The sequence below is a fragment of the Aythya ferina genome, assembly GCF_964211825.1.
Source record: "Aythya ferina genome assembly, chromosome: 22".
NCBI classification, from domain to species: Eukaryota; Metazoa; Chordata; class Aves; order Anseriformes; family Anatidae; genus Aythya; species Aythya ferina.
The window spans coordinates 3,301,500-3,322,578 of NC_140320.1; the positions used below are offsets into that span (position 1 = coordinate 3,301,500).

The 21,079-nt window shown below is 58.9% G+C and overlaps 1 protein-coding gene across 11 annotated transcripts in view; it reads right to left on the reverse strand.

The window, feature by feature from the left end:
• IGSF9B (immunoglobulin superfamily member 9B) overlaps positions 1-21,079 on the reverse strand; it is a 50,106-nt gene that overhangs the window by 24,135 nt on the left and 4,892 nt on the right. For 10 of the 11 annotated variants that reach the window (XR_014685345.1, XR_014685346.1, XR_014685347.1 and 7 more), the window contains exons 2-15: positions 18,212-18,409; positions 17,442-17,588; positions 15,051-15,202; positions 13,737-13,854; positions 12,199-12,340; positions 11,941-12,086; positions 9,523-9,665; positions 7,661-7,801; positions 6,599-6,715; positions 4,671-4,821; positions 4,207-4,330; positions 1,228-1,403; positions 244-470; positions 39-123 (exon numbers count right to left, since the gene is read on the reverse strand). Coding sequence is in view for 5 of the 11 variants with exons in the window: in XM_084495463.1 (XP_084351589.1) it covers positions 39-123; positions 244-470; positions 1,228-1,403; positions 4,207-4,330; positions 4,671-4,821; positions 6,599-6,715; positions 7,661-7,801; positions 9,523-9,665; positions 11,941-12,086; positions 12,199-12,340; positions 13,737-13,854; positions 15,051-15,202; positions 17,442-17,588; positions 18,212-18,409 (2,067 nt within the window). In the remaining 6 variants the exon portion in view is untranslated. The remainder of the gene's footprint in view (positions 1-38; positions 124-243; positions 471-1,227; positions 1,404-4,206; positions 4,331-4,670; positions 4,822-6,598; positions 6,716-7,660; positions 7,802-9,522; positions 9,666-11,940; positions 12,087-12,198; positions 12,341-13,736; positions 13,855-15,050; positions 15,203-17,441; positions 17,589-18,211; positions 18,410-21,079) is intronic. The other variant, XM_084495464.1, reaches the window with a different exon arrangement.

Below are 21,079 nucleotides of genomic sequence, written 5' to 3' on the forward strand. Positions count from 1 at the left end.
CCAGGCACGGGGAGGGAGGAGGAAGCAGCACCCCTTACCTGTGCTGGACACGCCAGCAACGTTACTGGGTTCGCTGATGAGATCCTGCATGACCGCCAGGACACGGAACTCGTACCAAGTGTCCTGAAACACCAAGCACATCCGTCAGAAGGACGGCACCCCAAAAAGCACCTCCCCGGGGCCGCAGCAGGCAGTGCGATGCCTGCACGCTGCTGGAGCGGCGTCGGGTCGGTCCCAGCTCACCTGGGACAAGTCCTTGGCAAAAAACTCGCTCTCGGTCCCGAGGATGGCATCGTCCAAGATCTCCCACCTCTCCCCGACGCGGAACTCCATGATGTAGCGGTCGATGGGAAAGCTGTGGTTGGCAGGAGGGAGCCACGACAGGAGGACGCCTTGCTGTGTCCGGTTGGCTGTGAGGCACCTCGGTGGGGTAACCAACACCAGAGGCTCTGGAGTTGTTACAGGGAATGCTGCGGACAGGGAGGATGGGACAAGGCGCCTTTGAGGTGGGGATAAAGGAAGCCCAGAGGATGCTCTCCTCCCCGGGGTGATAGCCACGATCTCTCCCTTGTATTTCAGAGCAGGGGCTCCTCGTGCACCTGCACAGGGTGTCCTGCAAGGTGCAGGTGAGCCTGCGCAACAGCAGCGTGCCGGGATCTCTCCCACATGCTGGCACCGGCACAGACAGACTGTGACCACAGCAGCAGCTCCCTCCTCCCAGGTCAGGACATGTCTCAGCACATGCTCTTGTCTCAGAGACACAAAGGCGGCTTTCCAAAAAGGGGGAGGACTAAAGATGCTCTGACTACAAAAAGGGGCACAGCATCACAAAGCCTCCTCCTCCCCCGACCTACTTGTGAGGCAGCCCCCAGGCGGGTACCCAAGCACAAGGCCCTTTGTGATGCTCCCGCTCTGAGCTGCACACAAGTGGCTTTGTGCTCTGCTAATAACTCCTGACCCAAGATGAACCTAAGGAAAATCTCTAAGGTGACCAGCACGGCTCCTTTGAACTGTCAGGACAAGCTTTTAGGTGTCCCGAGCATCTGGCAAAGCCCCCAAGTTTCATCCAGGATGCTCCAAAAAAATACCTCTGTGGCTGGAAACCACTGCAGCCAGCCACCAGCTCCATCCCAGCAGGCAGGACACGTGGCAAGGAGCAAGCCCCCCTGCTCTGCAGCCCTCCCGAAGCCCCCTCACCCTCTGCCCCACGTGTTTATGAGGACCCACCTAGAGTGTTCACAGTGACCACCTCACTGAAGGAGCTGGTGCCCAGCTTGTTTTGAGCCAAGACGCTGAACTGGTACGCGGTCTCCGGTTCCAAGGTATCCACCAGGAGCCAGCTGGAACCAGCTGGCACGGGGAGAGACAGCCAGTCGTGGGGGCCAAACTGGGCTCTCTTCACCCTGCCAAGAGAGAGGGGAGCATCCTCAGTCCAGGTGCCTCCGACCGGCAGGACGAAGACGTCGTGTTAACTTCTCGAGTGAAAATGGAGCCGTCCCGAGAGATGGTTTGGTTTGGCAGCAGCGATGTGCATGGACGTGGCGCTGACGCTCGCCACCCGAGAGCTGGCTCAGGGTCAGCGCACACGAGGACCTGGAGCACCATCCCATCACGCCATGGCACTGCTACCAGCCCTCCCCGCTGTCTTGTAGCCCCTGTGCCCTCAGGGCAGGGTCATGTACAAAAGCACGGCCAGCAGCCTCCCCTCTAAGGGTTATCTCCATCAGATCCCAAAGGCAAAAGGGCAAATTTGGTTATTTTTTCACTTTAAGTGATGCAAAAGTGATGGTCCCTGTTCTCATTTATACCCCAACAATTCCCAAGCCAGAGCAAAGCAGCACCCCCTTAGCTGTATCCCTGCACATATAATCCCACAGGAGGCACTTAACCAACTCACCATTTTTGCCAGGGGTCTAACCCACAAACTCAGGGCTTTTTTCTGCGCCCAGAACCATCCCACACATCCACCTCCAAGTCATAGGAAGCCCCCTGGTGAATGAGCCCCATGTCTCAGAGCAGCACCCCAGCACTGTGGTGATATAGCAAATATCACCGAACCCCATGCATGTCCTAGAGAGATGCTCCAGCGAGCCCCAGCCCTCATCTGCAGGTTTTTGTCGTGTCCGCGGAGGATTTGGGAAAGATTACTGCAGCAGGCCTGCTCTGCATAGTTATGCGGGCACGTCTACGGCCATCAGTGAGCTGCCAGGGAAACCCACTGGGTAGGAAGAGCCGGAGCAAAGCCGAGTAATGCCGCTGTAAAGGGAGCAAAAGGTGAGGCAGCAGCAAGCTATAGAGAGAAGCAGGCTGGCAGAGAGCCATGCATGTGCAGAGTGCTTTGACCAAACCCAACAGCTGCGGGCAGGAAAGCCCCAAAATCACCACGGCTCTGGTGGGGGCTACAGCTCCCAGGAGTTGCACGGCAGAGCTGCCTGCCACCTAGGGTAGGTGGCCCCGCAGTATTTAATCCCAATGCCATCGCAGCCCTGCTCCCGGGTGCTGCAGTGGGGAGGGAGTGTGGATGGTAGATGCAATGCTCAGCGCCCCAGCTGGGGGAGAACGCCCTCGCCGAGGGGGCATGGACACACAGATGGGATGCTCCGGTGGCCCTGGCTGTGTCAGGAGCAGAAACAGCATTTGCAGCAACTGCAGAAGCAGGAGGTGAAGCAATGCTTTGCTTGAGAATCCTGTACCACAGCATGGAGGAAAATATGTGACCACTGGCCAGCCAGCTCTCCGGATAGCACCAAAATAAAGCCAGGAGAGCAGCACCCAAGTGAGGAGCAGCTCTGTCACCTTCACCCCCAGCGCCATTCCCATCCCCATCTCTCCTGGGCTCTCTGGGCCCAAGGACTCCCATCCTACAGCCAGGACAAGATGGGTCTCTCCCTCCTTCTGGGGCTCCCCCCAGCACCCTGCAAATTTCCTAACGCCCTTCCCTGCCCCTGGCTGCCTCTCTTTTTGTGTGGGGGCTGGAGAAAAGAGAGCTGGGCAGGCGGCGAGAGCAGCAGCTGCCACCTCCCTCCAAGGTGAGGCACGTCTCAGGAGCAGGGAGGTCAGATCCGTCCTTCCCAAGGACGCTTTCAGAGGCAGCTACGTGAGGTCTGCACCGCTCCACGCGCTCCTCCCCACTCGCTCCCTCATTTTTCTCTTCCGCTCGTTCAATTTCTCCCATCTCCTGTCCTCTGTCTCCCGACACAATTATCCGGCCCCACCGTGCGAGCGCTGAGCCTGCCCTCAGCCCAGAGAGCAGAATTCATTACAGGCGGCATCTCTCCAATCCCCACTCTATCAGCAGACCCCATCTGGGCAAATTAAGGAAAGGAAGGAGAGAAAGGGAGCGAGAAGAAAGGCTGAAGAAGCGGAGGAGGACATCAGCAGCAGCCTGTGAAAGGCAAGGCGCCGGCCCCTCCGCATTTCAAAGGACATCCTTCAGAGGAGAAGGATGACGAGTGCAGAGCCTGGAGAAGAGCCTGACCTTGCTGCAGCTACGTTTTGCCCTCCCTGAGATGGGAAGGCTGGATTTGCCTCTTTGCTTTGGGTACCAGCAGCTAAAGGGAGCAAGGTCTCCTGGCCAGCACCGCACGGTGGCTGCTCGCACGCTCAGCTGGGATTTAGCAGCCCTCGGGGAGTCGGAGAGGAGGGAGAGATCGTTTCTGCTTAGTCACATTTCTTCAGGAGGCACTCTCTAAAGATTGCATTTGCCATCCTCTCCGTGGCTGCTAAGCTTCATAAACAGTTTATCTTGAAATTAGACGCCAGAGGCAAAGTTAACATGAATGCAAAGCGTCTCCCCTTGTAAGCAGAACAGAATTTGCTGGGGCGGACAGATGTAGTGGCTAGCACAAAAGGGAAAGGGAACACGGGAGACCCACAGCGCTACTGCTGCCCGTCTCCGAGGCACTGGAGGGGACTGCAGCGCCAGCAGCTCCTCTGCACTCAGAAAAAGGGGAAAAAAAATGGAAAAAAGCTGCAGGGAAAAAATGGAAAAAAGCCCAGGGCCACCTCCACCCTCCCCATCCCTCCCATCTCAGGGCTGGGGCTCGCACCAGGGCATCGGGGGCTCTACCCCTCGCCACGGCACGGCCCAGGCACGCCGCCCATCGCCACCCGTCCCCCCCCGCCGCGGCACGGCCCCGCTGCTGGAAGCTGGGGTCGGCTAGGAAGGAAAAGAAGCAGAGAGCAAAGCATGCGGGGATGACTCACAGAGGGCCGTACCAAACTGAGAAAGTCTGCTCGTATCCACCGTCGTAGCCGGGCTCCCAGGAGACGTTGGCAGAGGTCATGGCAACCACTACATGCACACCGGTGGGGGCATGAGGGCTTGTGCCTGCGGGGAGAGAGACGGGTTGCAGCAGGAGCAGGGGCACGGGAGGGATTGCGGGCATTAATGCAGCCCTACAGCTCATGGGAGGGATTTGCTTCCAGCCAGGATACGAAGGGGGGACTCCTAAATAGGGAAGCCTTTGTTTCATGCAGGATTTCTGCTAAGCCACACACGCGGGTGGCCAAAATAAAGGAACAGAGAATGCAGCACCACCGGTAAACTATAGTAAAGGGAGACATTGCTCATCACGGGAAGCATCCCTACCCCACGTGTGACAACCCAGGAGCACACAGTGCCTGCCACCAGCTGTCCCCAAGGCCCCGTGGCCCCCTCCTGCCCGTACCTACAACTGTAAGGTGAGTGCTGGCAGTAATGCTTGCGACGACATTGGTGGCGACGCACTCCCACTCGCCATGGTCGTCCTTGCCGAGGGAGCGGATCTGCAGGGTGCCGCCGGGCAGCGTGTTGTGCTTGCTCCTGCTGGGCTTCCCTACCTTGGGCAAGGAGCAGGGGGAGTGAGGCAAAGAGAGGAAAAAAAAAAACACAACTCAGCAGCACGCCGAGCAGGGCGAGGCGGCAACGCGGTATCTCAGCTATCTGCTCTCGGCTCCCTGCTCCCCACGAGGTTTCCCCGATTTTCAGAGGACCCGGCACGGCAACGCGAGAGACATGCGGATGGGGGCTGGTGATCACAACCCAGACACGAGCAGAAAAACCCCACGGCACCCGGATGGGCCCCGAGACCTCCGCAAGAACTCAAGTCTCCAGCATCCAAAGCTGAAACTGCCACCGCTGCTTGGGGACGGCGCACCAGCTGTCCCCAGAGAACACCCTCCAAGGTGGGTGCCTGTCCCCAGGAGATGTCCCAATGTCCCTTCTCGCCCCCAGCCAGCAGAGGAGAGGCAGGACCGCTCCTGGCAGAGGTTTCGGCAGGAGGGACCCCAGGGATGTGGGAAGCTGATGTGCACGAAGGTGCCTGGCAGCTCTCAAGCCGAGCGGAAAGGATGGATCTTGTAACAACTCGTGTTCCTGCCCATTATCTGAAGCTGTGCAAATCCCACGTCGCTCCCAGTCCTCTTCTGCTGTTTTTCATGCACGGATCCCACTGATGGGCTCCGGGGACCTGCAGCACCTGCACGCAGCCTGCTCCTGTGCAGGGGGAGCGGATGGGCACGGGGGTTAGCGGTGCCCAGCTCAGGTCTTGTGGGGTCCTTCAGGAGGAGGCAGGTCAGCTCTCGGGGGCTGGCAGGGAGCTCTCTTCTTTCCCTTGGAAACTCCTCTCAGACCAAACCAGCCCTGGCTGAAGCCAAGGGAGGAAAAGCCCAAAGCCGTGATGTGAGGAGGAGGGCCAAAAAGCACAAAAGGGGTTGGAAAGAAACCTAAATAAGAAGGGGGTGGGGAAGGAAGGAAAAATAAGATCGATAAGAAAACTAAAAGAGCTAACAAATTCCAGGTAGGTCGCTTGAGATCTGCCCAAGCTACGGTCCTCCTTGTGCTGGTAGAACTGTGAATAGATGGAGAACCTCACGCTGCAGGGAACAAAGACGGTGCCCCCAGGGCGATGCAGGGATCCTGTGCTGAGGAGCCCTCCTGGGAGGGCTGGAAGGGGACAGGAGGCTTGGAGAGAAGATCCTGGCAGCAGGACAAAGAGCCCGGGAGGTGCCCTGCATTGCGGCTCTCCTACAGGCACAGCAAAGGTGGGAAGTAAAGGGATTGGGGGAGTGGAAAGTCCTGGTGACACCACACTGCACCCTACCCTGCTCTAAAGGAACATCCTCAAATCACTACATCCAGTCCAGCACGGTTAAACCAGCTTCTTCCCACGGTCTTCCAAGTCACAGGGCACCAAAGGAGGCACTGACAGGTCCAGGTCCTTCCCAAAAACTCAGCCAAGCCCCAGAGTCCCCTGGACAGGCCCCGGTGGCACATCCCCTCCTGCAGGACCAGCATCACTGGTGCCAGCCTCACCAGCAAGAGGAGGAGGAGGAGGAGGAGGAGGAGGAGGGCTTCCCAACGAGGAAGAGGAGGAAGGGGCCGGGGCGGGGGCAGCGCTCAGCTTTGCAGATGCTGCTGTGAAGGTTTTTTGGAAAGAACTCGGTGGCCACAAGCCGGGCTCCCCCACCCACCTGCGGGACAGGACGGCAGTGGCTCAGCCCAAAGCGAAGCAGCTGTACCTGCAGTTTGTTCTTACCGGGACAGAGTGTGGCTTCTCTGTCTGCAATATTCACCAAAAGCCAAAGGCACTGCAGATTTGTCTGGCAGGCCGGGTACCTTTCTCCAGGCGATGATGGGAAAGGGGTCTCCCGCAGCAGCACAAGGAATCAACAGCTCCCTCCCTGCCTCCTGTCTGTACTCCCAGCCTGGTAGCACCGTGAAATAGGGGGGGTCCTGGGCAAAGGGAAAAAGGAAAAGGCAAGGAGCGTGAGCCCACACCACCAACATCCCCCCCAGCAGCTCGTGCCACCAGCTCCATGCCCCCAAACCCTCCCAAAACGAATTCGTCAGTGGTTTGGGTAAGGCTGAGGTGCAGAAAGCGGGTGCTAACGAGGCTTTACGGCACGCAAAATTACACACATGGAGGGAGGTTTTTGCTGGAAAGCCACCCAGCCACCTCGTTTCAATTTTAAGGAGGTAAACAGGAAAAAAAAAAAAAAATAACATCCACATCAGATATCAGCCTGATTAATCAGCTTGGTGGATGCGTGTATGTATGAGGAGGTTTGCAGAGCTGTGTCGTGTGAATCCCAGCAATAACACTCCTTACACGTGTCTTTTTGTTCAGGGAACAAAGCTCCTAACCCCAGCAGCGCCGGTGGCTACAGCAAAGCAGCAAAAGCCCACGGAGCTTTTCTACAGCTTAAATCATCTTTTCATTAAAATCCTCTGCAAATCCAAGCCCGGGTCAGCAGGCCTGAACATTTTGTTGGCAAACAGGCCATCCCGGGGATGTGAACGATGCTCCGTCAAACCCTCCTGGTGCAGGGCTGCTAAGGCTCGATGCTACAGGCCAGCACCTTGTTTTGGTGTGGCACACAAGGGCCAGCACTTCCCCACTAACCTGCGCTCATTAATGAGCAAGAACTGCAGGCAGACTTAAAAAAAAAAAAATAGTAATAATCTTAAAAATAGTTATAATCTGTGAACAGGAAGGCTCGCCCAGCCACACAGCAGCACGTTTTGGTGAAATGCTCACATCCACAGCACCCAGTTTGGAGTCCTAGCACCCAGTCCGGGGTCCCAGCACCCAGTTTGGGGTCCCAGCACCCTGCACACCCCAGCAGCCCCCCCAGGGGGCACCAGCACGTGCTGGCACGGCAGGCACAGGCACGTTACCTTCAGTACCAGTCGGGCAGGGGGAGACTGGCCCATCGTACCCAGGGCGTTATAAGGCACACAGGTGTAAGTGCCGAGAGCATCTTCGGTTGCCTCCTCGATTCGGATCGACCCATCTTCCAGCAGGTTCCAGCCAGAGTACTGTGGAGGGGAGAAGGAGGCAGCTGCAGTGTCCTGCTCACAGCACCGCTTATTTTCCCTTCGGCCAACCCCAAAAACTAAGCCCAGGGTGGCTGGGGCATCTCCTGGAGGTGCCCAAATCGCTTTGAAGTCCCATTCCCAGCATCCAAGCCACCTCCTCAAACACAGAGCGGGGAAAAGCAGGTGAGATCAGCCCATCTGAGAGCAGACAGCAAGGAAATCCCCATCTCAGCCTTGGGTCTAAGCCTCTTTTCCAGTTAACCAGGAGACATCGGCAAACCCCGCGACGTGATTTATCCCTTCCAGGAGTAGATGCCTCAGCTCGAGCACAGACCCGTGTTTCCTGGAAGCACTGCTCTCTCTCCAAGGACTACAAAAGCAGCCTGGATGACTAGTCCTCGACACCAGCATCAGCTCTGGAGATGTCTAAAATCAGGCGAGACAAATGCCACCCACGGAGCCCAAACACCCGGCGGGCTCCCGTCAGCAGCGGTGAGCAGGAGGTGAAGGCACAGCTTGTGCCTGCTCCCCAGGAAGGATTTCCCAGCCCCGAACACACCGCTGACGCAGGGGTTTGTCTTGCTGATGCTCTCCTCCTTATACACAGCCAGGCTCCAAGGGGCCCAACAGATTTAATGACGGCATCATACCTTAGGTAAAACAGATGGGTTCAATGATCTTCGTAGGTCCCTTCCAGCTGAACTACTCTACTGCAAAACGCATGCCTAAAGGCACGGAAGATTTTTTTCCTTTGAAAGCTCTCCTGTTTGGTGTTTATTAAAAAAGCCTCCTGTGACACAGACTTCCGTCTCTTAAAAAAAGCAAACCCACATCCTTAGACAAGCAGCCACGCAGAAAGGACCTCATAGGAGGGATGCCACGGCAGCAAGCACAGCAGCCTGCTCCCACCTTTCTATGCCTTGAGTAGACATTAAAATCTCCCTCTTCCTTCACTCCCTCCTTTTTAAATGATTTTTTTTAAATGCATCCTTCCAATTAACAAAAGGAGCCATTATGCCGCTGCAGGTGGGACATTTTGTGAGAACAAACACGAGCTGCAGCTCCCCAAGCATGGCCACAGCCAGGTTTTCCCTGGCCAGAGCAATCCAAGCCCCAGCTCACACCTTTTATAAACTGGGGGGGACCAGGAGCCTCCACTCGGGCTCTTCTGCACCCCACGGAAGGGGAACTCGTCCCACATGAGCCCTGGGGAGACCAAGGGCTGGGGACCCCAAGCCTGGTGGCACCAAGATGACCCCAGATGAGAAGCTGCGGGCACCAGCGACCAGGAACCCACATGGGCAGCAGGCTTAAACCGACTGAAAACTCCAGATCGTTAATATTTAAACAAAAAAAAAATTAAAATACTGAGTGTTTTCCTTAAATATTTAATGGCTAATATCCTTGCTGAGACTATCAAAGCAAGATTATAGGAAGACAGAGACTTGTTAAAAGGGTCTATTAACCATTAGGTGCCCTTGGAAGAAAACAGGGCCATCGGGAGGTCATTGTAGAGGTCTGGGATGTTCAGACAGGCGCCGTGGGCTCCCCAAAGGAACCTAAATTAACTCAGATCAGGCTGCTGTGGTAGGGAAAAAAATGGTGTCAGCCCATCCAGGGGCTTTCTCCTCTCTGGACATGAAGTTTGGGGCTCAAAACCTTGGGCAGAGACACCACAGACACCCCTTCCCCTCATCCCCCCTTCCTTGTTGCTCCCTCACCTTCTCGATGCGCAGGGGCCGCCCGTCCTTGTTCCACTTGACCAGCGTGACCGGGGGCTCTGCCTCCACGGGGCAGCGGATGTACCCGTGGATCCCGATGGGGACGTAGATGACGGGGGGCATGTTCACCACGCGGGCAGGATCTGGGGGAGCAGCACCAGGTTAAGACCAGGATGGAGCCCGTCTCCCCCAACACCTGGCTGTATAGGATCAATATTGCTCGTGCAACACGAGTCCAAACCCCAAATCTGAGTCCAGATCTCCCACCAGCTGATATCTTCAGGCTTGCATCCACTGCAACACCTGGCGCTTCTGGGGGGCTTTACTTGAACCCTGTGGGTTCCTACCTGGAGCTCATTAAGAGCTGCACTTCATTAAAAGCTTCATTTAAAAGGCAGCACCAAACACCCGTTCCCACACCCCGAGTGACACCGCCCCGCAATGCGCTCTCGCCAGAAGGAAAAAAACGCTGTGGGCAAGCCTGGAGGCGCCTCCCGAGGCGCCGACAACGCTTCTGTTCCTCCTGCTGGGTACAGGGAAAACAACTCCGACCCAGCAAACAAAAACTGTTTTAACCCCAGCACCCTAAAACACACCAAGGGCAGCAGCCGAGGCCGAGAAGGGACCCACGGTCAGGCCGGTGTGAGCCGCTTCCCTCCTATTTGTTTGTACTCGCGGCCCATGCCTAATTGAGGCTGGGTTGCGTGGAAGAATCAGCCACCTCCACCCTTCCAAATAGGATGCAAAAAAGCTTAAAATATGTATCTAACCTCCCCACGTTTCACCACCCACGCAGCAAGACGTCTCGCAATCCTCAAGTCTAGAACGTGTCATTAACAGCGCTTCTAAGAGCTTTTTAATTAAATGCGAGTGGGTTGGAGAGAACCTAGACTTTCTTTAATAAGAAGCTTTTTTAAAAAAAAGTTACTTCTAATAAGGAGAGCGAGTATTTCTACAAATCTCGTCTAGACACCGGCAGCACAAGGTTACGGGAAAATCCTAACGGGGCTTACGCTGCGTTGGGGAAGGAAATTGTTTTTTTGGGTGCAGCGTCACCAAGTTGGGGCAAAGCTCAGGGTAAAACTATGGGGTTGGGATGGAAAGGATGGGTGCCAGAGGGGTGCAGGGCCCAGGATGTGCAGACCCATCCCATCTGCACCAGGGCAGGGCTATCTGCGAGAGAAAACCCAGAGAGGAAGAGAAATCTCATCCTGCAACTGATGGGAATGAATAAAAGTCAATGAGAAAATTCCTCGTGGCTTCTCCAGCCAAAAAGGGGGCTCAGAACCATTACAGCTCCAGTTTGCTAAAAGCCTGCCCCAAAGCTAGGGGAAAAAAGACAATGTTCAGGGTTATTAAAGCCTGACACCTGAATTAAGACCCCCCTCACTGGTGTTTTTCTGGGGTAAAAGCGCCCAAACTCGGGAGCCATGCAAGTTTCCAAAGCTGCGCGCACCGGCTGGGAAACGCAACCCCAACAGCTCCCCAAAGCCTCCAGCTGCCACGGGGCATCCCAGCACTGACCCCATAACCCAGATTAGGGAGCAGCATGCATGGGACCGGCTTAGGAAAATGCAATCAAGGGGTGGGGAGGAGGTAATGGGATAGAGAGGCTCTCTGCAAGGTCAGCAAGGACCCTGCTGCCATCCTCCCGGCCGCATCCTGCCCCTTTTCCCGTGCCCTAAGGGATCATGCAGGACCGCCAGCCCCAGCCCCTGTGGACATAGGGGTTTTCTCTAACAGGCAGCTCCCAGCAGTGGATCTACAGTCACAATCTGAAAGGTCTTCAGAAAGCGAGCTCCAAGCCCGCTTTGTTCGAGCCTATCCTTCATAATAAAATAAAATCACTACGGGCTTTTACAGCAGAGTAATATTGCAATTGCAGGCGGCAGAAATTTGGACCATTACTGTCGAATGCCATAGGATGCTGGTGGCACACTACCCATTAAAGCAGGGGGAGCCAGAAAGAACAAGCGTGGGAAGAAACGCTCCTTTCAGCGCCGCTCTCCTCCGTTTGTTTAGATCAGTTACTGCCTGAAATTATTACACGCAGCCCTACAAATTCGCAGAAAACCACGTCACGGCAACAAGCCCCCATGACAAATACCGAGAAACGAAGCGGGGATTTGATATTAAGAGCCCTGATGGGGCGTTTGCAGGGACAAGAAAAGGGAACAGCGCCCTGGGAGCGCCCACGAGATGCCCACCCGTGTTAAAAGGGGAGAAATCCCTTCTGCCCAGGGTGGTGGCACCCAGCACGGAGCCACCCAAAAGCTGCTGCTGCCTCAGCCCAAGCCTCCCAGTTCCCCAGTGGGTCGTACTGGGATGGCAGCACCTCCGGGCTGGCTCAGAGCTGGGTGTCCCCAGCCCCATCCAGCAGCTCATCCATCAGGATTTGGCCCCGCTGCCCGCACTCACACTGCACCGTCAGGTAGGCGGAGGCGGATGGCGAGCGGCCCAGGCTGTTGCTCGGGATGCAGGTGTATTTTCCAGCATCCTCTGGCTTCACCCGAAAAATGATCAGCGTCCCGTCGATCAGGATCCGCACCCGCAGCTTCAGGTCGCTGCGAGAGACCAGGGGAGGAGAGGTGAGGGGGGAGAACGCCGGAGGAGGAGCAGCAGGGAGCGAGGGCAGCCCTGGCACGGGATGAGGGGAAGGCGCCGTCCCAAACTCACTTCTTGAAGTAGACGTTCTCCTCCTCCCAGTACCACAGGTAGGTGAGGTTCCCTGGGTACGCCTCGGCCTGGCAGGTGAACAGCGCATCCTGGGAGATGTTGACCGTGATGTTCTCCGGAGGGGAAACGATGAAGGGTGGGCCTGGGGATGGAGAGCAAGGTTATGGGAAGGTTACGAGCAAGCGTCACCCCCATGGGGACACGGGCTGGAGCCAGCAGCCCCGAAAATACATCCTCCTGTGCGTGCCAAATGAGCCATGGGGAACCCCATCCCATGGGACGACGGGGCTGTCCCAAGGGGCACGGTGCTCCTGGGGTCCATCCCTGCACCCTCAGAGCTCCTCTGCCTCTCCCTGCACACACAAGCTCCCATCTCACTCAATCCCAAGCACATTTCCTTGATCTCACCACCCGCAGGAGCCCAGGGAAAAAGAGCAAGCTGCCCAGATGAGTGGTGAGGGGCACGGCTCGCTGCCTGGGCGCACAGCAGAGGGCAGGACACCTCCAGCTCCTCTCTCTGCCGGTAGCTGTTGACCTAATTAAAGGTTGATTTAATAAAAGAGGGAGCTGAGCGCCGAGGAGCGGGAGGCCGGCCATGTATCACCGCTATCTGACGAGGCGCTTTGTGACATGCTCAATCTTTCCCCGCTTTCCAAACAAAACCGAGCTGCAATCAGGGCCCGGCTGCTAATCGGCACAGCTGCTCCAGCAAGCTGACAGCCCGGCCACCGGGGTGCCCCAATTACGTGGCTTTCTCTGCCCTACAAACAGGACACAGAGCACTGGGCACCGGGCGCGGTGCCGGCGAGTCATTTTGGCCCTGGCTTTAGCAGCTCCATCCCAGTCCTCCCCCCAAAATCTCCTGCCACACCCGTGCTGGGGATGGAGGGGATGCGGGCACACGCCGTGGGGGCCGTGCCGGTGCTGGCCGGGTGCCCAGCGCAGCCGCTTCCACAGGAAGGCACCGGCCGTAATCCTGCTCCCCGTGCCATCAGATGAGCTGGCAGGCTCTGATGTTATTTAAACGTCTGGGGTTTGGGCTTCATTTCCTTGTTTATTTATTGATGGCGTTTTTAATGGAAGGCTGCGGGCAGCAGGGGTGGCAGCCTGCTGCAGCCAAGCCGTGCCGGGGACCAACCCGGGGCTGTGCCACCCGCTGCTCGGGGTGCCCGCCGTGCCACGGGGAGGCGGCTGGGGTGCTCCCGGGGATAATTCAGCAGTGGCACAGCCCTAACATCATCCCTAACGCACCCACACGGCCCCAAGCACATCAGGGCACTGTCACAGCCCTCCTTGCCTCCTCCCAAACCCTCACGTCCATTCTTTGATTTATCGCCAGCCCAGGACCAGCACCAGAAGGGGTCTTTGATCAGCTGGATGCAGGCAAGCCCCTTCCCCATCAACAAAGCAGGATGCACCAAGGCAATCCACCCTCTCCCAGTTCCCAGAACCTCAGAGACACAGCACATTCAGTGATTCCCCCTCCAGGCCCTGGGGACACCGAGGATGAACCCGCAGGCACCGCGCGGGGATCCTACCTTGGACAAGCAGGCGCGTGGTGTGCACGGCCTCCCCCTGGATGCTGTAGGCTCGGCAGGTGTAGGCACCCCTGTCCTCCCGACTGACCGAGAGCACCGTCAGGCTGCCATCGCTCACCTGGGGGACAGGAGGGGACTTTGGAGCACGTGGGGACCCCATGGGGACCCCCCCAGCACGGGGATGCTCGCTCCCTCCCCGCTTCCTCAAGGGCAGGGAGGGTGGAGATAGAGAGGAGCTGCTGCTGCTGCTCGAGCCGGCTGAGAAATGGGCTTCCCCAACTCTGCAAGACTTCGATATTAATAAACCAACACACGCACTGCTGCTCGACGCCAAGGGGGGAAAAAAAAATAATAAAAAAAAAAAAACCTTGCAACGTATTCGTCTCCTGCAGGAGTGACTGACGCGCAGCAGACTCCAAACTGCTCCGCTCCTGCCAAATGCGTCACAGCAAGCCGTGCTCTGCTCTGCAAGGAGCGGGGAGCCCCACGGGAGGATCCCTGCCCGCCCCGATCCCACAGGACCTGCTCTGTGTCCCCGAGGAGAAGCCAAGCCCTGTTGCTATCAGGGCCTGGGGACGTGCAGGGGGCACAGAAGCCAAGCAGCTCCCCATGGACAACAGCAGCCACATCCCATGGGCACGGAGAGACCCACGGCCCCACACAAGCCACCAGCCCCAGCCTGGCCCCACAACGCTGCCCCACGGCCCCGCAAGTGGCCAAATCCCCATCAGGACCCCAAGGACGTGGCAAAAAAGGGCTGGGGAGCGTCACCCCCAGAGGCTGCAGCATCCCCCCCCCCAGCAAAAGAGAGCCGCGCTCCCAGGCAGGCTCCCTCCCCGCCGCTCACCCTGCCTCATCCTTCTATTTCAATTAGTAACAAATGATTCCTAATTACTCTCATTAGTGCCTGCGCTGATTCCAATGCCTGATTTACCAATTACGGCTCGGGTGGAATCGCTGCCTGGGAGAGGAGTGGGAGCCTCTGGGATGGGAAATGGGTCCTGGGGCAGGGAGAGCCCCCCCTGCCCGAACCATCCCCCTTCTCCCTCTCGTTCCCAAGGCACAGCCCCCACCCAAAACCCAGAGGGGGTCCAACAGAGCCCCCAGCAGCTCCACCACCAGAAACCCCCCCTCCTATGGCCAAGAAGCAGGGAGAAGTGCTGAGAAAGCAAGGCTGGTTACAGACACACCGCAGCTGCCACCACCACCTTGTCACCCACCCCGTCCCTGATTTAAGGGACATGTGGGGGTGTCCATGGGGTGCCACCCCAATTCATGCAGCAGGGAGAGGTCGTTTCCCCTCCGTGCACCTACCTGGTACTTGCTGCTGGCGGCCAGCAGCTCTCCCTCCCTCAGCCAGGTGACGATGGGCTTGGGGTTCCCGAATGCCATGCAGGTCAGGGTGACGCTGCTGCCTTCCTTCGCCTCCACGTACTGCGGCGGCGTCTCCGTGAAGGTGGGGGGAGCTGGGGGGCAGAGGGACACCCCGTCACACCCCCCGGTCCCACACGCTGTCACCCTCGCAGTGGCACGGTGACGGAGTTGAGGTGGCCACACGCAAGGTGGGGACACCCCCCGAGCCCCCATCTCCCCAAAAAGGGGCTCTGAAATGCAAACAGGGCTCAGGCTGCGGGGACAGCAGCATCACAGGGGCTGTCCCCAGCGTGCCCTACAGCCCATAGGTAAGGGGCAGAGCCAAAAACCCTTGGAGGGCACCCCGGGGTGCCAGCCCCTTCCGCACCCTCCTCCCCAGTGGCTCCCTGTGCGGCTTTCCCCCCCCCGGTTCCCATCACACATTAACTTGCTATTGTCAAAACACAAGAAAACACCGCAGTGCAGATCGAAAGGCTCCTTTCTGATTAAAGAGGCTGGCAGGATTACAGCCCGCCCCTAATTACCAGCAGTTGTTAAAGCCCACTTTCGAGGAAGACAGGTTGGCAATTTAATCTGCTCGGGGAAAAAAAAAAAAAAAGAATGATATTTTGTGCCTCCCAAAATGATTTTTTTTTATTGTCCCCCTAAGAAAATTAAGCATCCTATTGTGCCGGGGGAAAAGCCACAGCCCTCCCCCTGAAAGCTGTTTCCTGTAGCTGGAGGATTACAGTTATTGTTTCGTTATTAAACCCCTGGGTGCCCAATAAAGCCCATTTTGAGACCCCTCCGTGCAGGGCCGGGATGCTCGGAGCAGCCTGGGACGCTGGAGGCACCACCCAGCAGCTCCCAGGCACCTCGGAGCCCTTTGGGGCTGGGCAGGGAGGAGGATATAAACCCAGCCGGCAGCTCTGCAGGGTTTTCATCGAGGCCATCACCACCAGCCATCACAGCTGCCTTCCTTCCCTTTTTCTCCCTTTCTCCTCCTCCTCCTTCCTCCCTTCCCAGGCTCTCCGAGCTCACCAGCAGCTCGGCCCCGCATGGCAGGGGAGCGCACAAGGACGGAGCTGCCGCGCTCCCCGCCACCACGAGCCCTGCTTGCGCAGCTCCTGCCCGCTAATTGGGCTCAATTAGGCAGCTCTGCACCGTGCCGCAGCCCCGGCGTCCCCCCCAAAGGTTAAATAAATCGCTCAAGGTCGGGCACGGCGGCGGCGAGGAGCCGGCAGCGCCCCACGGCCGCGTCCTGCCTCAAAGCGTGGCTGCCGCTAAAAATAAAGACGTCTCCCGACGTGGAAGACGACAAATTGCTAATTAGCTTAATGCGCGGCGCTAATAAAATGAAAAAGTAATTGGAGTAAATCCGGATTCGGAGAAAACAAAGATTTGATTTTCTGATCTCTTCGTTACGAGGAGATGCAGCCCCAGCCCTGCTTCTTGATGTCTTTCCTTTAAACAAGCTTGGCGTAATTAAACTGCGTGATTGCTAATAAAAGTTTGTCCCTTCTGTCAGCGGAGTTCCTGCTTGGAGCTGGCCTGGACGGCTTCTCATTTGTTTAGGAGGTGCAGATGCTATCGAGGTGCAGCGTGAGTCAGAAATCAAAGGGAAAACCGCCCCAGCCCCATGCAGCCCTGCAGCGATCCTACACCCGGCACGGCTGCGCTGGAGCCCTCTGTCTTCCCTGAACAAGGCATCATCCTAGGGAACGGCCCCAAACCATGGCAGTGACGGTGACAGGGACCTGGCCTTTGCTCTGCACGTGCCCTGGCAGTGCTGCCCTGCACCATCTGTGGCTCTGCGGGTGCTGGGTGCCCTCCCGCATCGCCCTCTGCCAAGTCCCGGCCCCGGCAGCCTGTGCGGTCGGGCTTGCCAAACCTGGAGGGCTCATTACCATCCTCGTTACCTATCAGGACTAGAAAGCCACACATGAAATCACACCCTGCAGCCCGGCTTAATGAGCTGCACCATCCTCACACACCACTGTGAAACACAGGCCACGGCGCTGCAAGAACACAAGGCCCCGCACCGTGGGCATGTGAATGGGGTCAGCAAGGGATGGATGCTGATTTTGCCCCCAGGTCCCAATGTGCAAGCATTCCTGTCCTCCTCCTGGCCCCCAAAACACACTCATCCCTTATCCATCACCATCCCTGCTCACTCAGCTCATCCCCAGCCCGCTCCCAGCACAATTGTGCTCTCCAAGGACGCAACATCCCAGAGCATCTTATCCCAGGGGCCATCCCCGGGACGGAGCAGCAACACCAGCGCCAAAAGGGGCTGGATACAGAGCTGCCCACAAACCCTGAGCCCACCCCGTGCCGCCAGCCGGGACTCACCGTTGACCGTGAGGTGCACCCAGCTGCCGTTGTGGAAGGTGTCGTACTGCTGGTCCAGCATCAGCACCTTGCACTCGTACCAGCCCTGGTCCTCGGAGCGCACCTGCTCAATGCGCAGGGACGCCTTGTCGTGCAGGCTGGCCCTGCCTGCGGGGGCAGAGAACAAAACCCATCAGCCCCAAAACCCCACGTCCCACACCGGCTGCCCTAACCCCACAAACACATCCTTGCAGGGGATGTCTCAACCCGCTGCAAACACCAAAATCGAGCTCCCCAAGGCAGCAGCACATTGCGATGGCTCTACCCCAGCGTGCCGTCCCCAGCCCCCGGAGGTGCCACCAGCCACACAGGGAGGGTGACACGTGTCGGTGCACAGCCACGTGGGCTCTACACCTCCAGCAGAGCCCTGCCACCTCCTCCTGGCCACCTCCACAAGGAGATGTCCCCAGAGGGGTCCAATCCCGTGCCTCGCTCCCCCGAGCATCCCCTGGGCTTGCAGCTGCTCTGGGGCGCAGCGGCAGCAGCCACCACCGCCACCACGCGTCACCCTGGGTTTCTCTGCCTCGGTTGCTCCCGTCCCACACAGCCCAGCTGGCTTCCTAGTGCTGCTGCTTAATTAAAACCAACTGGGTGGAAAGAAAGCGATGAGAGGCAGAGCGCGCACGCCGTTTCCTACGGAGGAGCAGATTGAGCAGAGCCGCGCGCTTGGCGGCACGGCACCGCTCACCTCGCGGCCCCCCGGCCCCCAGCCCCGCATCCCCCGGCCTCACCTGCATACCCCGGGTCGACATGGGGAGGGTAGAACCCGAACTTGATGAAGATGGGGATGGGGACGCCGAACTTGAACCACTCCACCACATAGGGAGGCGGCTGCCCCGTGAGCGGGTGGATAACGTCGCATCCCAGGATCACGCTCTCGCCAGCGCGAGCGGTCACAAACTCGGGCTCCTCCCTCGAGCCGAGGGCACCTGCAAGGGGAGGAAGGCAGAAACTGCGGCTGTTGTAGGGGCTGAGCCTGCTGCCCACCATTGGAACCCCTTGGGAAAACCCAAGCTCCAACCCCGAGGGCTCCCCAACCCCAAAAACCAGAAGCGCACCCACTTGCACGCCCCCATCCTCCCCAAAAGCCACAGGAGCTCGGTGAGCAGGGCCAAGCACCCACAGCTGTGGCATGCCCTGGGACGTGGCCATCCTGCAGAAGCCATTCCAGGTGGCCCAGTCTCTGTCCTTGGGTGTCACCAAGAGCCCCAGGCTCGAAACTCGTCTGTGACTTGTGATTCTGGCACCCCGCTTCCCCCCCCCTGGCTGGAGCAATTAAACTCGCTGCTCTCAGCCTTCAGCCAAGGCTCTGCTCCACCCTGGCTGCATCTCCCAGCTCGGCTGCAGCCTGTTATCATCCTGCTCTTTTCATCAGCAGCAAAGCTCGGCACCATCCTCAGCACAGCTTTCAAAAAGGGAGACGGGGAACCAGGGCAGGGAGGTGCCCGGCCCCAAATCGCCGCTCGCCTCTTTCCCACGGCTTCACCCCCTGCAGAAAGGGAGCTCACGCCTTTGAGAGGGGAGCAGCAGCAGTGAGAAAGCACCAGCACAGCCAGCACGAGGAGGAAAAAAAAAAACAGGCTGGGCTTTCAGAGCTCCCTGCAACCCCAAAACATCAATATGATGGAGCTGGGGGGGGGAGCCCGATGCGGCACGGGGCTCCGCAGCAGCTCCACGCACCACCTCACGCCCCTTCCCTTCCTGCAGCACTGCAGGCTGGGGATTCCCGAAACTGCAGATGCGGGGTTTGGGCTGGCCGAGCACCTCTCCTCCGGCGCATCACGGATTGGGGGGGGACCCCTTTTTCCCCAAACATCCGCCAACACCCAGCCACTGCCTGCTCCCAGGGGGATGCTCGGGGAGGGATGCTCTGCTCGGGGAGGGATGCTCGGGGAAGCACGTTCCCACTCCTCCGTGCTGCTCTTCGGGGCCGCCGGTGATTGGCGGCGAGTGACATCACCGCTTCCCCGCCGCGGGAGCCGAGCATCACCGGCTATTTTTGGCTCCGGCACAAGCGCGCACCACCGGCCGCGCCGTGCTGTGCCGTGCCGCCATCCCTCCCGGTGTCCCACGGGATGGAGAGCTCCGCCGGCTGCACCCAGAGCCCTCTGTGCACCGTAAAGCGGGTGCCCGTGGAGGACGGCAGCCCTCGGCCCTGCATCAGGCCAGGCATCCCCGCTCCCTGCAGCACCGGGTGATGCGGGGAGGGCCGCTCGCAGGCGGAGGGGAGGGCGAAGGCATCGCGCCGCAAGCCGCTCGCCAGGAGCCTTTGCTGCATTGCACGCCCTCTGCTAGCGCTCAGCCCTTGCTGGAGCTCAGCCCTGCCACCGGGGTCCTGCCCGAGCAGGCAAGGGGGTGGTGGTGGGGATGGGGCCACCGTGGCCCCCTTCGCACTGCCCCAGTGGCACGCTCGCACCTCCTGGGCCTCGTTATCGCTGCATCGCCGATGAGCTCAGGCGTTCGCACCCTGTCAGCAGAGACAGCAGCGGCTCTGCCCGGATGGTGAAGAGCTGCAAGGATCCAGCCCAGCACCAACAGCACCACAGGGACCTCGTCAGCACCCCCAGGACCTCGCCAGCACCCCCAGCTCCCCTGCCCTTGCTCCCACCCGCACGTGCCCGGCCGCGGCAGCAGGAGGGGACGGGTACCAGCGCAGCTTTGGGATGCAGCCAGCCTCCCAGCAGGAGCTGAGACGGTACTGGGAGCACTGGGATTCCCCCCCCAGCTGCCCCCAGCCCCCCTGCGCCGAGCGGGGACGGCAGCTGTCACGTGCAGCTCAAGAGCATCCAAGGACAGCGCTCGCCCTGCCTCCCCGGCGCGGGCGGCTGTCTCGGCCCAGCGGGTCCCCAGCACCCCGCCGGGTGCCGCAGCACCATCCACGACCTTCCAAGGGACAGTGTCCCCGCTTTCCACCGGTGACAGAGGACAAAACCTCCCCACCGACCGCTCACCGAGGCAGCCAGCCTGAACCCCTGTGCTCCCCAGCTCCATCCCCAGCGCCCTGCTCCTACCCAAGCCCAGCAGCCCCGAGGGACAGGACAGTTTTCAACTCCTAAAAGCCCAGCAGAGCATCGACGCGCACACAGCTGAGCTTGCAGAGACACAAAGCACGCTGCCTGTGAGCGTAACCACTGCCACACGCCCAGACACCACGGGGACGGGCCCTGGGGAGCCCCTGCTTGGAAGCCGCTCGCTCCTGGGTCCCCCAAAGGTGACCCCAAGCAGCTCCCCCCTCACCCAAAGGCCCAGCACTCACTGAACACCCATGGCCTTGGGATTGCAAGCGCCAGAACGTGCGTGGAGGAAAAATAGGTCAGTGCTGGCAGCTCGCAGCGCCGGTGTCCCCTGCACAGGCCGGCGGGTGACGGCACGTGGCTGCGCTCATCCTCACACAGCCAAGGCTGGCCGATGAGCAGCACAGCAAACAAGCCCCCAGCATCCCCCAAATCAGCTCCACTGCCTCCAGATTTGCACTTTTACACCCAAAATGAAGGTCCCAGACATGGGTTCCCCACTCCAGGGCTGAACGTCAAGGATGGGCACGCAGGAATCCCCTTTGCGTCTTTGTGTCCCCACTTCCAGAGGGGAATGGGGACAGC